Source organism: Manacus vitellinus, unplaced genomic scaffold (assembly GCF_001715985.3).
Source record: "Manacus vitellinus isolate BGI_N305 unplaced genomic scaffold, ASM171598v3 scaffold_11_pilon, whole genome shotgun sequence".
Classification (NCBI taxonomy): domain Eukaryota; kingdom Metazoa; phylum Chordata; class Aves; order Passeriformes; family Pipridae; genus Manacus; species Manacus vitellinus.
Window position 1 is genome coordinate 5,921,269 of NW_021938895.1, and position 12,540 is coordinate 5,933,808.

General features: G+C 41.0%; 1 protein-coding gene across 1 annotated transcript in view; it reads left to right on the forward strand.

Annotated features, from left to right (window-relative positions):
• The first annotated feature begins 721 nt into the window (after positions 1-721).
• Positions 722-12,540, forward strand: part of LDAH (lipid droplet associated hydrolase) — a 117,202-nt gene continuing 105,383 nt past the window's right edge. The window contains exon 1 of the mRNA XM_008931285.3: positions 722-1,280. Within this exon, the coding sequence (XP_008929533.3) occupies positions 1,070-1,280 (211 nt within the window). The 5' untranslated portion in view covers positions 722-1,069. The remainder of the gene's footprint in view (positions 1,281-12,540) is intronic.

Sequence of the window (12,540 nt, forward strand, 5' to 3'; positions counted from 1 at the left end):
TTGGAAGTCTCTCCCAACCTTGATCATTCCATGATTCTGTGATTCTATCCTTCAAACACGTTGAGGGATGAATACAAATGGATGATGCCATTTCTTAGGAAGCCCGGCTTATTTTGCTCTTCCAAAAGCATCTTTTTTTTTTTTCTTTGCCAGAATTCCCAAAGAAACTGCGAGGTTTGGGCAAGCGTGAATGACAGGCTGAAGGACCCCCACCCACCCCCCGTCAAGACCGTGCGTCCCGGGGATCTTCGCTCGTGGTCCGCCGTTCCCAAGCGGATGATGGGTGACGGTAGCACCAGGCCCGGGAAGGGAAGAGCTTCCCCTTCCCTGAGGGTCGCAGCCAACCGCCCTCTACGGAGCAGCGAGAGGCGGGTCGGGCCCGCTGCCCTCGGCGCTCCCGGCGGCCCCCGGCGGAAGGAGCGGCCCCGCCGCCCCGCCCCTGCTCGCGGCTGCTTCCGCCCGGCCTCGGCAGAGACCAGCGCCGGCCGCCGCCGTGCCGAGTGCCTGCGGACGGGAAGGTACGTGTCGTGCAGGGCCCGGCCTGCCGTCCCCTGCCCCTGTGCCGCTCCCAGAGCTTCCCGTGAGCCGGCGGCCGGTCACCCCCCCGTCCGCTGCACGGGGCTGACCCGGAGCCTCGCCCGGCAGGGAGGTGCCCCCATCCCTTCTGTGTCGGGTGTCAGGTCTGTAGTGTAGAGCCCTGTTCCGCCAAATAACGCTGGTGATCTCCGGGCGTGCGGTTGAGGATGGAGTAACGCACCCCGTGCAGTAAGCAAAGCTTCCTACGTGCTCCCTTGACTTGTTTTGTCATGGACTGGGAGGAGACTTCACGAAACGAGTCCTTAAGCGGTGTCTCCTTTTCCAGAAAATAGCTGAGGTGATGCTGCTTGTAGGGTTTTTTTCTGTATGTCAGCACGTGTTTCTGTGAAGCATCTGTCGCAGCCTGACTGGTGCTTGTTATCTAAGTGGCAGGTTATAAAACAAGAAATGAAGGAAAAGTCTGTGACCTGAAGGGCCTGTAAGTAGGAAAAGAGGAAAATAAGGTTATAAATTTTTAGGAGTTAGAAGTGAGATGAGATTTTTTAGATGGAAAGAAGCGTCTTTTAGTAGAGGAGCTGTTGGTTTGGAAAAGCAGCAAGGCTGGCAGGCGCGTACGCCCTTCAGGAACCCGCTGTCTGTCGGGGTGGTTTTCAGGACTGGTCCCAGAGCATCACCACTGTTAGCACCTGCCTTCAAGCCTGCGTTTATTACAGAAGAGGAAAAACGCCTGTGCCAGACAGGAGGTGAGCAGCAGGTTCAGGGAAGCAGTGTAAATGCTGGTATGGAAATGTGTTGTTAAAGAAATTAAGCTAATGATCAAGTGCTGTTGAGATGTGACAGTTGTTGGGAGCTTTCTTACCAGTAGGTTTTTTGTTGTGTTGCAAAAATGATGAGACAGCTTCTTTTCCTGCAACTAAAGTATAATGATAAAGCCTTATCATGAGAAGACTTCAAAGGCTTGGATGATGCAGATGCTTATTTTTTAGGTGTTGTATACTTCTGGCCCTCTGGGACTTTGTGATGTCCAGTTAACTGTGAGAGTCTGTCTGCATGGGCCTGTGACAGAATCTGGATATGAATCTGTAGTCTTTGTGTCTCAGAGACTAGAAGAATTCAATTATTAATTGGGATTATTGCAGTTACCTATTTTCTTGTGGCACTTGCTTATATGATGTCACTGAGGAAGTGGTCACACGTTTACGGAACTGGGTAAGCAACAGCACTGAGAATATTTTTCATCATGGAATTACTACAAGAATGTAAAAGCAATTGAAGTCAGTGATTTTTTTCAAGGGTCTTTGGCAATGTCCTAAGCAGATACCTGTGAAAAAGGCAAGCATACTTCACCTAGTTCCACTCTGTAAATATCCACTCAGCTTTCAACAAACTGCAGCCCAGGCACTTTCTGGAACAGATGTATTGAGGTCTTTAAGATCCATAGTGAATTTATCCATCAACTCATCCTTGCCTTTGACCCCTGTGGAACTCTAGTTTTCCCGACATCCAGCCTCAAGTGGGTCAAATATCCACTGACTCAGGGGGCACCTCCGTTGGTTTTCAGTATGCTTTCTGCTACTTCTATTTCGTATTTCCTACTTTTTAAATTAGAGTAGACACTGATGGGTCATTACCTTTTTATCTGCATCATTTGATTCACCAAAGCAATTACAATAAATTGTGTATGGGTAATGGTAAAACAAAATTACCAATATGACTGCCAAGCCAAAAAACTTACCAGTAAATTAGACAAGATTTACTCTAAAGCTTCCTAATTGCACTCTTCTCACTATTTTGGGGGGTTTTTTATTGATAGCTCGAATTTCTTTTAAATTACACTGTTTTTTCTATTATTATGATTTATTATAATTAAGGCACCTTTTCTGGAAAAAGGGATGATCCCCATTTTGGATAATGTCTAGGTTATTTTTACCAAATATTAGAAGCAGAATTTCAAGGTTTCAGCTTTAGTGGTGCTGTGCATGCATTTGTACACAAAACATGTTTACAGGATATAGAGGAGAGGTAGTTTTCTCTTATTTAAATCAGGCATGCTCCTAATAGCAATATAAGTATGTTTTTTCTGCTCTTGACAAACTACAGTGTAACACTTTGAATTTTCAGTGAAATGTTTGACAGAATTGGATTCCTGCTTACACTTAGAGTGACAACATTTAGATGTCTGGTAAGGTTTGTGAACAGGTTATACTAAGAGAAGTAAATTATTCCGATGAAAGAATATTCATAATAGGAAAAAAAATGTAATATGAAAGGTCTGAGCTTAATGGAGAATTAAGATCGAAACAAATCTGACTTTTCTCATGAATACCACCCTGAGTACCTAGTCAGTAGTGAAATGAATGAGAGAACTGTTTGTTTATCTAGCTGGAATTGCACAACCACCCACACAGCCGTGCACTGTGTGGTAAGTGCCCTGTTACCATATGTTAGGTAATCCTGATGTGCCAGAACAACTCTAACCAAGGATGCTCCAACTTCAAGTTTGGCAAGGTTTCTTTCATCAGTATCCTTGTTTCTTTCCTCAGTGTCCTTGCTTCCTTCTTCAGCTACCAGGAACCATGGTGTTCATTTGGTTCTTTCCTTTTTCCATCTCATCTCCTGCTTCTGTTTAGATCCCATTCCCACTGTCCTTTGTTTTGACTGATTCTTTACTCAAATTTTTGAGTTGTTTTTTTTTTAAGGAATATTTAGTGATACAAACTTTCTGTGGAAGTCTGGCTCCTCAAATTTTACCTCCTGAAAGAAATTGTAGCACCAATTGGGAATAAAATGAGTATCAGATTATAACTGAATTCTTGTTTGCACCTGTGGTGAGCACAGGCTTTGTTCATGTATGTATTCATACATAGTCATGTGTTGTCAGGCTTTATCTTGATGGGAGGAGCTGGGACCTTGTGCAAAATGCTGTAATAGAGTAATTACCAGAGTTACTGGTGTTGTGAGGAGCACACTGGAGTGTTCCCAAAATGGCTTGGATACTCTTGTGACCAAAACTGTAGGTCTATATGTCAGAGCACTGGCACGTGCAGGCCTTCCTGCAACACTGGTTCTAAGAGAAACCTTTTGGCTACAGCACCACTCTGTCCAGCCTCACTGTTCAACTCCCTGTCCTGAACCCCTGATCAGCAGAACGAGGAACATCACCAGTGCTTCTTACTGGGAAAGACTTAGACTCCAGGCCTCATTTTAGTAGTACAGACAGTTACATTGCTGTAGTGACTCAGAAAGGGATCTAATGCTACCCATTTTTATTCGTGTCTCCTGTTCATTGGTTCTCCTGTTCATTGGTTCTCCTGTTCATTGGTTCTCCTGTTTGATTTCCTTTGTCCTTTGCACAGAGCTGCCTACAGTCTGTTTCTGTTTGTTCCCATGTCTCTGCTCACAGTGCCTTCCTGACCTGTTTAGGTGGGTAAATTAATATCAGAATGTACAGTTGCTGCAGTAAATGTAAGGAGGAGGTGGTAACACAGGTTGAGAGATTACTGGAGAATGCTGTTGTGACTAGTAAGTTGGTCTACTGTGAGTAAATGAGATTTTGACTAATTCTTTTATGTCCTTGTTAGAAAGCAGGAAAACGGGCAACAGCTGGAGAGCTAAGTTGAAGGTGGGGTACACAGTTGATGTAAGAACACATGAAACTATAAAATTATTGAAATGATAAAATGAGAAGAAAAAAGTGTTTTGAATTCAAAGCATGTTTTAGGTTAAAGGAGAATAACTAACATGAAAAAATTGAAGAAACAAAGAAATAAGAGTTAGTTCTATAGAGAGATTTATACTGAACAATAGAAGAGAGGATGGGGGAAGCCAAATCAAGGGCAGCATGATGCTAATTGTACTGGTGTATGTTTTTTGATTTATTTTTTTATTTGATTCCTGCCTCTTATTAGTATTCATTATGCTCTTTGAACTTTGCATTGCTTAGCAAGAAAAAAGAGTGCTCTCATGGAGCAGTGAATCTTATTCTGAAAGGAGGTGGAAAAAGAGTTATTGAACATAAGATGAAATAGCAATTGCTTTTTACTGCTTTTGCCTGTTATTGCTGCTGCTGAAAGATGGAAGTTTCTTCAAGTGCTTAACTTCTGGATGCTGTGGTTTAAGTGAATACGTAGGTTGCCATTACCTGAAATTATTGCATTTTTGGTTTTCATTGAATGTTGTCCAGATTACCTGTATGACTTAAACAACTGTCCAACAGAAATGTGGGGCTTGTAGTTTTTTTGTAGTAGGAGAAAAAATAAGAATATGGAACATATGGTTGCAAAACCAAATAATTCTTTGCCTTTTTTTTCTTTATAAAAGTTGCAAAATTCTCATTTTCCCTAGAGATAATAGGAACCAAATGGCAAAGAAGCATCATCTTTGTTTCGTGAGCAAGCATTTTATCCCAAACCTTAGACCACAAGCAAACCTATTTGCGTGTGTATGTTCCTCTCTCTCAATACTATTTTCAGTTTCTTCTCCTGTGTGTCCTTGATTACCTGTTCCTTCACTTTTTTTTTTTTGCAATATATTTTGATATTTCTCTCTCTCCTTTGAAGCAAAAAGGCCATGTCTTCCCCCATAATTCACATAACTTTTGAATGTGCTCTGTTTCGTGTGTTGATATGTGCTGAAATCTGAAGGCCACTAATGTTACTTTTCTCTGTATCCAAACTTAAGCATGATGGATTCTTGTTTGAGAAGTATAACATTCCCACCTCTAACTTCAGCCAGATTTTAACCCAGTCTGTAATCATGGTGTTGCATTTCAGTTTTGCCCAGTGGCTCCCAAAGTACTGATGTTCAACATAAATAAACAAATTGCATACTTTGCAAACTTTACTGTATTTGTGACAATTTTCTCATGCTAACTGATTTAGATTTCCAAACTGATTTATCTGCCTTTGACTTTCTAATGTAGCAGGCAGCTGGGAAAGTTTATTTACAAGATTCTCTTGACATGAGTCTGCTGTGCCTTTGAAATTTGTTGGTCAGAAGAGACCTGGCATAGTTTTTCTCCCTGGGAAACCTTTCTTACCACATAGACGTTGTACTTCAGCAGCAGCTTTTTAGGTTCTTTCACATAGATATTTTGTCTTTATTTGACCAAGGTTTTCCTAGCATTGCATTCTAATCTCAGAACATATACTTAAAGTATATTTATTATACCCACATGTTATTCATGCTCACCACCTTCTGTTTACACCTCTGTGAGGTTTCAGTTTTAAAATCTCCAAGTTTTTTCTCTGCATCCAATACTTTAAAGCAGTATTTGGAGGGAAAGCTGTCCTTGAAAGTTACTTGATTTCTCCAGTAGATCTCAATTCTATGTGCAAATGAACAACTTTTTTTTCCTTTGGCACTAAAAAGTTTCCCAAAATCCCACTTTTTGTTCTGGAAAATACCTCATATTACATCAAATTAAACCATCCTATTTGCTTTCATGCAAATGAAACTGTCATTACTTCCCTGAGTTCATTTTTTTCTTTAAGCAACAACTTGCATGCTAATTTCTTTTTTAGGTCATGGACATTCTTCACTTTATCATCAGGCCTGCATATTGACTGGGAAATTGGGAATTTCCTGGGAGCATACCTACCACTTTCTTGTAATCCATGGGGTTCCCAACCTAATTATGCTTATGAAGTTACTTGAAGAAAAAACAAACCAAGACAAACTTGAACTCTTTTGGGGTAATTTTCATGTTGGTAGCTCTGAACAGTTCATAACCAGTTTGAGATGCTTTAGCTCTTTTGAGAAAGTAAAAGTGACCATCTGGGTATGATTCAGGACCTTGTGTGTAGGACCTCTTCCACTGTAGTCTGAAATGTGTTTAATAAAACGTATTCTGCTTTTAGAATGTCATGTCTTTGTTCTTTGGATACATTTATAGTTGCTGGTGTTGTATGAAGCCTCAGGGACCATCAGCCACACCAGGGTGACTTCTCAGGGTTTGCTTATTTTTGCTCTGACTCCAGTGCTCCATGTTTCTAATTGAGTGTCAAATTACAATGGCAAATGGAGGAGCTTTGATCTACCTGGTAACAAAGGGACATGAACTGTGTGCTCTTTGAGCACTGGAGAAGCATAACTGGGGTTTTGAGACCTTTGTTAAACTGAGGTCTGTGATTACCAAAGGAGAAAGAGAGGCCAGACATCAAACTTAGTGCCTTGTTGCCAGAACTGAAGTGAATGTTGTTGACTGTTGAGTGCTGTAGACCAACAGCTGATGCTTTCAGACTGCTTTCATAGAGGTTGCCATTGTGCCTGATCCCCATGGAAGTTTCATCCTCTTGAGAGTAGTGTGGAAATGGAGACTGAGTGCTGTAATAGTTCTATTATGATAATTTACAAGAGCTCCATTTTTTTTTTGTAGTCATTAGTACATGCTGAACTTCTTAAATCCAAAAATGTCAGTGAGATATAAATATTGGTTAAAAGTTATGGTGTACCCTCCTAATCCATTACCCTAGGGTTTTAATCACCCTCTCTGTTGAATAATTTTGTACCAGACCAATGTAGACGTGATTAATTGTGTAATCTGAACATATTTTCTGATTTCGTGATTCCTTACCCCCAAAACTCCTTTGAAATTGTTCATATCAGACCAAAGCACCATGTTGGAATAAGGTTGGTGGGGGATCCATCTATCCTTGGTTTGAATCCACAAATGGGCCTTCCCAAGCTAACGGTTTTTTGATTTGTGAGTCCTATGCTGCTTTGCTGAAAAACTGTCTCAATAACTGGTTCCATGTTTGGCACTGGCAAGGGACCACTTGTCCTGTACAAAATTGATACCCAGAAATCATTTTCCCTGCTCCCCTTCTATGAGGACAGTATGCACTTCCTTGATCATTGCTACAAAGTTATTAGTGGTAATAAAATGCAAATTTTATGATGATATAAAGGTCTTGCAGGTAGGTGCAATTCTTAAAACTAGGTTTCTCTCTCCTTAGGTCTGTGCAGAGTCCCCTGTATGTTGTCTCTGAACAAGGTGCAGAAATGAAAACTGATTCCCATTTTCATTCTGCACTTTAGCTTTTTATCACTGCAGCCCAAAGTTTCAGTAAGCTATACCCCATTTCCACATGTTTCACTGATATTTTTGCACAGTCATCAGTGAAATTCCTTCAGCTGTTTTACTGCTTGAGGGAGGGGCATGTGGATAATGATCCAGGAACAAAACAAATGAAGACATCGGATCGCTAGGTATCGAGCAATCCCTAAAAACAAGGCTGTCTAATTACTTCACTTGTTCTAGAGAAAAGCAGTCTGCTGCTTTGAACTGCCCCATGTAGACATGTTTGAGGTTTATTGGGTTCTATTGTATAACTACATTGCTTCATTTGAGACGTTAACTTTTTAGCTTTGCTCAGTTTTACAAATAACACCTGACACAATTCAGAGTTAGTGCAAAAGGAATTAGTATATAACTTTGACAGAGAATTGTACTGCAAAGTACAATGAAGAAATGTTTCATTTTTATGTGCTACTGGCTACTGCTGCTGCTTTACAGAATTAGTCAAGATTTGTGACTAGTGTCACAACAAGTTGCAAAGTCTTTAGCCTGTATTTGTTGTTTTCCCTTAGACAATCTGGCATCCATTGTTTGTAGTTTGTCCGAATAAATCCTTGATGAGAGCTAGGCATCCTGTGTCGTGTTGTCCCTCATCTGACACATCATGTCGTCCCCCCCTTCCCTTGTTCCTCTTTGCAGTTTTTTTACCAGGTCAGTCAGTCTGTCGCTTCTGTTTCTAGGTCTCAGCTATAAGCATCGAAGTTCCAGTCTGCAAATCAAGGAGTGTACATCAGATCTGGAGGGTTCTTTTCTGAGGATATTGTTGCTGAAATTGTCAGAGCCTTAGCATAGCAGGCAGCTGAAGGAATCTCACTATTTTTCCAGTTATTCTTTTCCATTGTGATGTTGAATTCAATCATGTAAGATCATCTGTTAGGGCAGGGTTTCTTTTTTTATTTAAGTGGTACAGCTAATCCTCAGAGTACATCTACTTCAATTTCCTATGTTTTTGGAGGACTAGGCTAGTTTAGATTCCTTTTCTCTGACCTATATACTTAATTATTGTCATGTACTGTATGCATGAAACTCTGCATTTGCTCGGGTTGTAGAAGAATTGACTGAGATCCTTGTTGTACCTCACACGCTTTATTCTTTCTGATGTTTTAGAGCCATAAGGTTTGTACACTGTTGATTTCTAGAAAACTCTGTAGAAAATTTAGTCCATCCTTCAGATGAAAATTACTGTTTTGTCCAGCTGAGTCTTAACAACCTCCAACAAGAGACGTTCTGCCACCTTTTTAGCAATCTTCCATTGCCTCCTTAGCAACTCATTTTTTTATGGTGCATTGAACTGTCAAGACACAGCTTGTGGTTGTTGCATCTTGTTTACCGTCTGCCATTGCAAGGCAAAGTTGGGCTGTGCTGCTTTTGCAGGTCTCTTTCAAATGGCTCTAGGTTGCTATTTGATTAGATCTTGGCAGACTGAAAAAGCACAATTCATAAAGGTTTTCCTTAAACCTCTGACCTGGAAATTTCCTTGACCCTCCGAAGTTTCCCTGCGTTCTTAACCTGGTGGGGTGAACACAGGTGAGCTCAGTGTATGTCCTCAGTACCTGTTGAATAGAAGGGAAGAGTAACTTCCATGCAGTTACTGGCCTTGCTTTTGAAATTTCAATCTGATACATAGTTTACCTTGCTGTGTGCATTGTTGCCTTTGTTTGTCATCCATCATGACAAACATCTTTCCCAGCAAGGCTGTTGCTCAGCCAGTTACTTCTGAGCTCCTTCTGAAGCCTGGCTGCTCCAGGGGCAGATCTCTGTGCTTTCTGCTGTTGAGCTTCATAAAGGGATCTGTTAGCCCAGTCCTTAAGGTTCTCAAGGAAACAACCCTCTGAACTGAAGCTCTACTCCAGCTGTCTCCACCATTCCAGATGATTTAGCATTGTTTGCTCTTTATGTCTCACCATCCAGGTTCCTGATGAAAATGTTGGACTTTGTAGGCTCCAGTACTGACCCAAGATTACTTGACATTCAGCTGACAACCAGTAGCTGACTGTCTTTTTAGCTTATTCAGTTAGTTTTCAAACTATGCAAGTCAGTTTATTGAGCCTGCATTTCCTAGGCCTAGAAAGGAGAATGCAGTGGGAGATGGTGCCAAAATTCTTACTAGACAATGTGCATTACATCTACATATTTTCTTTCATTCTTGTAGCCAAGTATTTTATCACTGAAGCAATCGTGTTGCTTGATCACGATTTCCCATTGGCAAATTGGTCTCTTATTCAAGAATAACCATTTTATATGATTAGAAGAACATACAGAATACATACTCCTGTGATTTTTCTGTGGACTCAGCTGAGCCAGCTCAGCCTACAGTGCCTTGGGTGCTCCTTCTTACTTTTTTTGATGGAAAATGGTTATAATTTTAGATACTTTTTTTCCCTCACCTTTTTTTTTTCTTCCTAGCAATAAGATCTCCCCTGATTTACAGTGATTTTTGATAAGCAGCAGCCTTGCAATTGGATCAACCAATTATTTTGGCAATTTAAGGTGTACCTAAGTTCGGTCTCAGGAATTTACATACATCCAACTTCTGTACATTATCCCTAAGCTGTAGTCCAGCTCCTTTCTCGAAAAGGGCAAAGTAGGTCAGGTTGCTGAAAGCATTTTCCAGTTGGAGATTCCACAGCCTCTCTGTGCAATTTCTTTCATTATTTAATAATCCTCAGTGTGTATGTGGGGAAACTTTTGTAATTGAAATTACCTTCATTGCAACTTTTAACTGTTTTTCCTTGTCCTTTGGATGTACATCACATGCTTCAGGTCCATATCATCTAGTTGAGTCTCTCCAGTATACTGATGTTGTGCTTGTATGAGGACTCTAAAAGTGGACACAGTACTTCAGTCTTTCCAATGCCAAACAGGAGAAGATAATCACATCCCAAAACTTACTGGCTACTCCTTTTTATGCAGTCTTGTATACACATGGTTGCAAGGGCACCCTACTGACTCATTTCCAGATTGTTAATCATTAGTGTGTTTTTTGGAAAGCTGCTTCTTAGCCTTTGAGCCCCCAGCCCATCTTGCTACATGGGGTTACTGAGCTCTGGGTGCAAGAACTTTCCATTTGCCTTGGGCTTTCATGTAGTTCCCGTTTTTCCAGCTGCCTATTTGGATAGCAGCCCTGCCCTCCAGTGTTTCAGTTGGTGTGTCTTCCTCCCTTGATATTTCTCACAAACCTACTGAGAGGGCCTCCTGTCCCATTGTGTAGGTGTTCAATGAAGACATTGAACATTGTTGCCCAACACTTATCCTTGAAAGACATTGCTGGCAAGCTAATGGCTGTTTCATGTGCTTGAGTACAACTTTGGAAGTGATTTTGTTTGATAACTTTCTGTGAACTGAGGCTGACTGGCCCGGAGCTCCCTGCACACTCCAACATGGGCATGGTGGTTGCCTTCTTTGCAGTTTTCAGGCATGTCTCACAATCATAGAATCATTAAGGTTGGAAAAGAGCTCTAAGTCAGACTCAAGTATAACTGTTAACCCAGCACTGCCATGTTCACCACTAAACCATGTCCCCAGGTGCCACATCCACACACTTTTGAATGCTTCCAGAAGTAGTGATTCCACCTTTTTCCTGTGTACCTTGTTCCAATGTTATTGTGACTTACCAGAAAGCATAGGGAGTGGTCTCAGAGTAATCCTGGCCATGGAAACCCTGGGATGTATTTCTTATGTTTTTTTGTAATCACATGTGTTAAATCTGCGTCAATAGTCCTTTCTCCTTTGTTTTGGTTTCATCATTGATTTATGCAACTCTACCCTTGTGGTTGCCATTCTGTCTCTTGCTTCAGGTACACCAGCCTGCTTGTCCTGTCTTGTTATTGGATAGTTTATATGCCAACTATCAACTGACTCACATTGTGCGCTGCTAGTCTCAGTTTATGACAATTCTGTCACTAAACATTCTTTTGAATGCAAATCACAAATTTTGTTATTTCCAAGCTATCTTTTAAATAAAATGCCAAGTCCAAGTAATAGTGTATGATGGAGCAGTTAAAATATGCTATCAGGAGAGTTGCATAAATAATTAGCACAATGTGGGCAAAGGAAACTTTGTTTTGCAATCAGCATTTTACTTTGGGGTCAGTTGAACCAAAGATGAAGAGACTTAGTCATATGGCAGAAGTAATGTGCTGTTTGTGGATAACTCTGTTTTCAAATATTCCTATCTGAAAAAAATGACAGTAGGTGGCATCCAGATCAGTAGTAAAACACCTAAATATATGTGCTGGTTTGCAAGTGGAAGTGTGTGTCTCAGTTTTCGTTATAGTCTTTACAAACCAGGGGAGGATTTGTCTCATCCTGAGATGAAAACCAAGAGGATGATTGTTCCCTGATCAGGCCATACACTGACACCTAAATCTTTGTATCCTGTAATAGGAGTTTGCATTCAGGTAGACACCTGCATTAAGGGTGTGTTAATCTAGTGCTAAGCCCTGTCAGTCAAAGCCCATATTTCTGTATTCTAACCAAAGTTTTGTAACAAGAGTAAGTACTGTTGATAGAAGCTGCATTTCTTGTAATACTTTTCCTGCATATGTTTAGAGAATTCACGAGGAGGGGTTGAAGAGAAGGAAAAAAAACCTGCATGGGACGTAATAAGGCCTGATTTCCTAAGTGGTTGCATCTCTTTGACTCTGTGATGATTCTTATGAAACTCCTACTGGTCAAGTTTGTGGTTTCGTTTTCTTCTTCTTGAAACTGCTACTGGGGCACAAACTGTGCCCACTCTACCACCTGACGGAGCTGATAGGAACCTCATCTCTTGAGACTTCTGCCTGTTACATCTGTTTGGAAATTGATAGGCCATCTTACGATATTCCTAGGGGAAATGCAGGCAATTCATGCCAAAGATAGATGCCTGTAATGGAAAAACTGTTCTTCAGAGCTTCATTTAAGAAGAGGGAGGGCGATCCAGA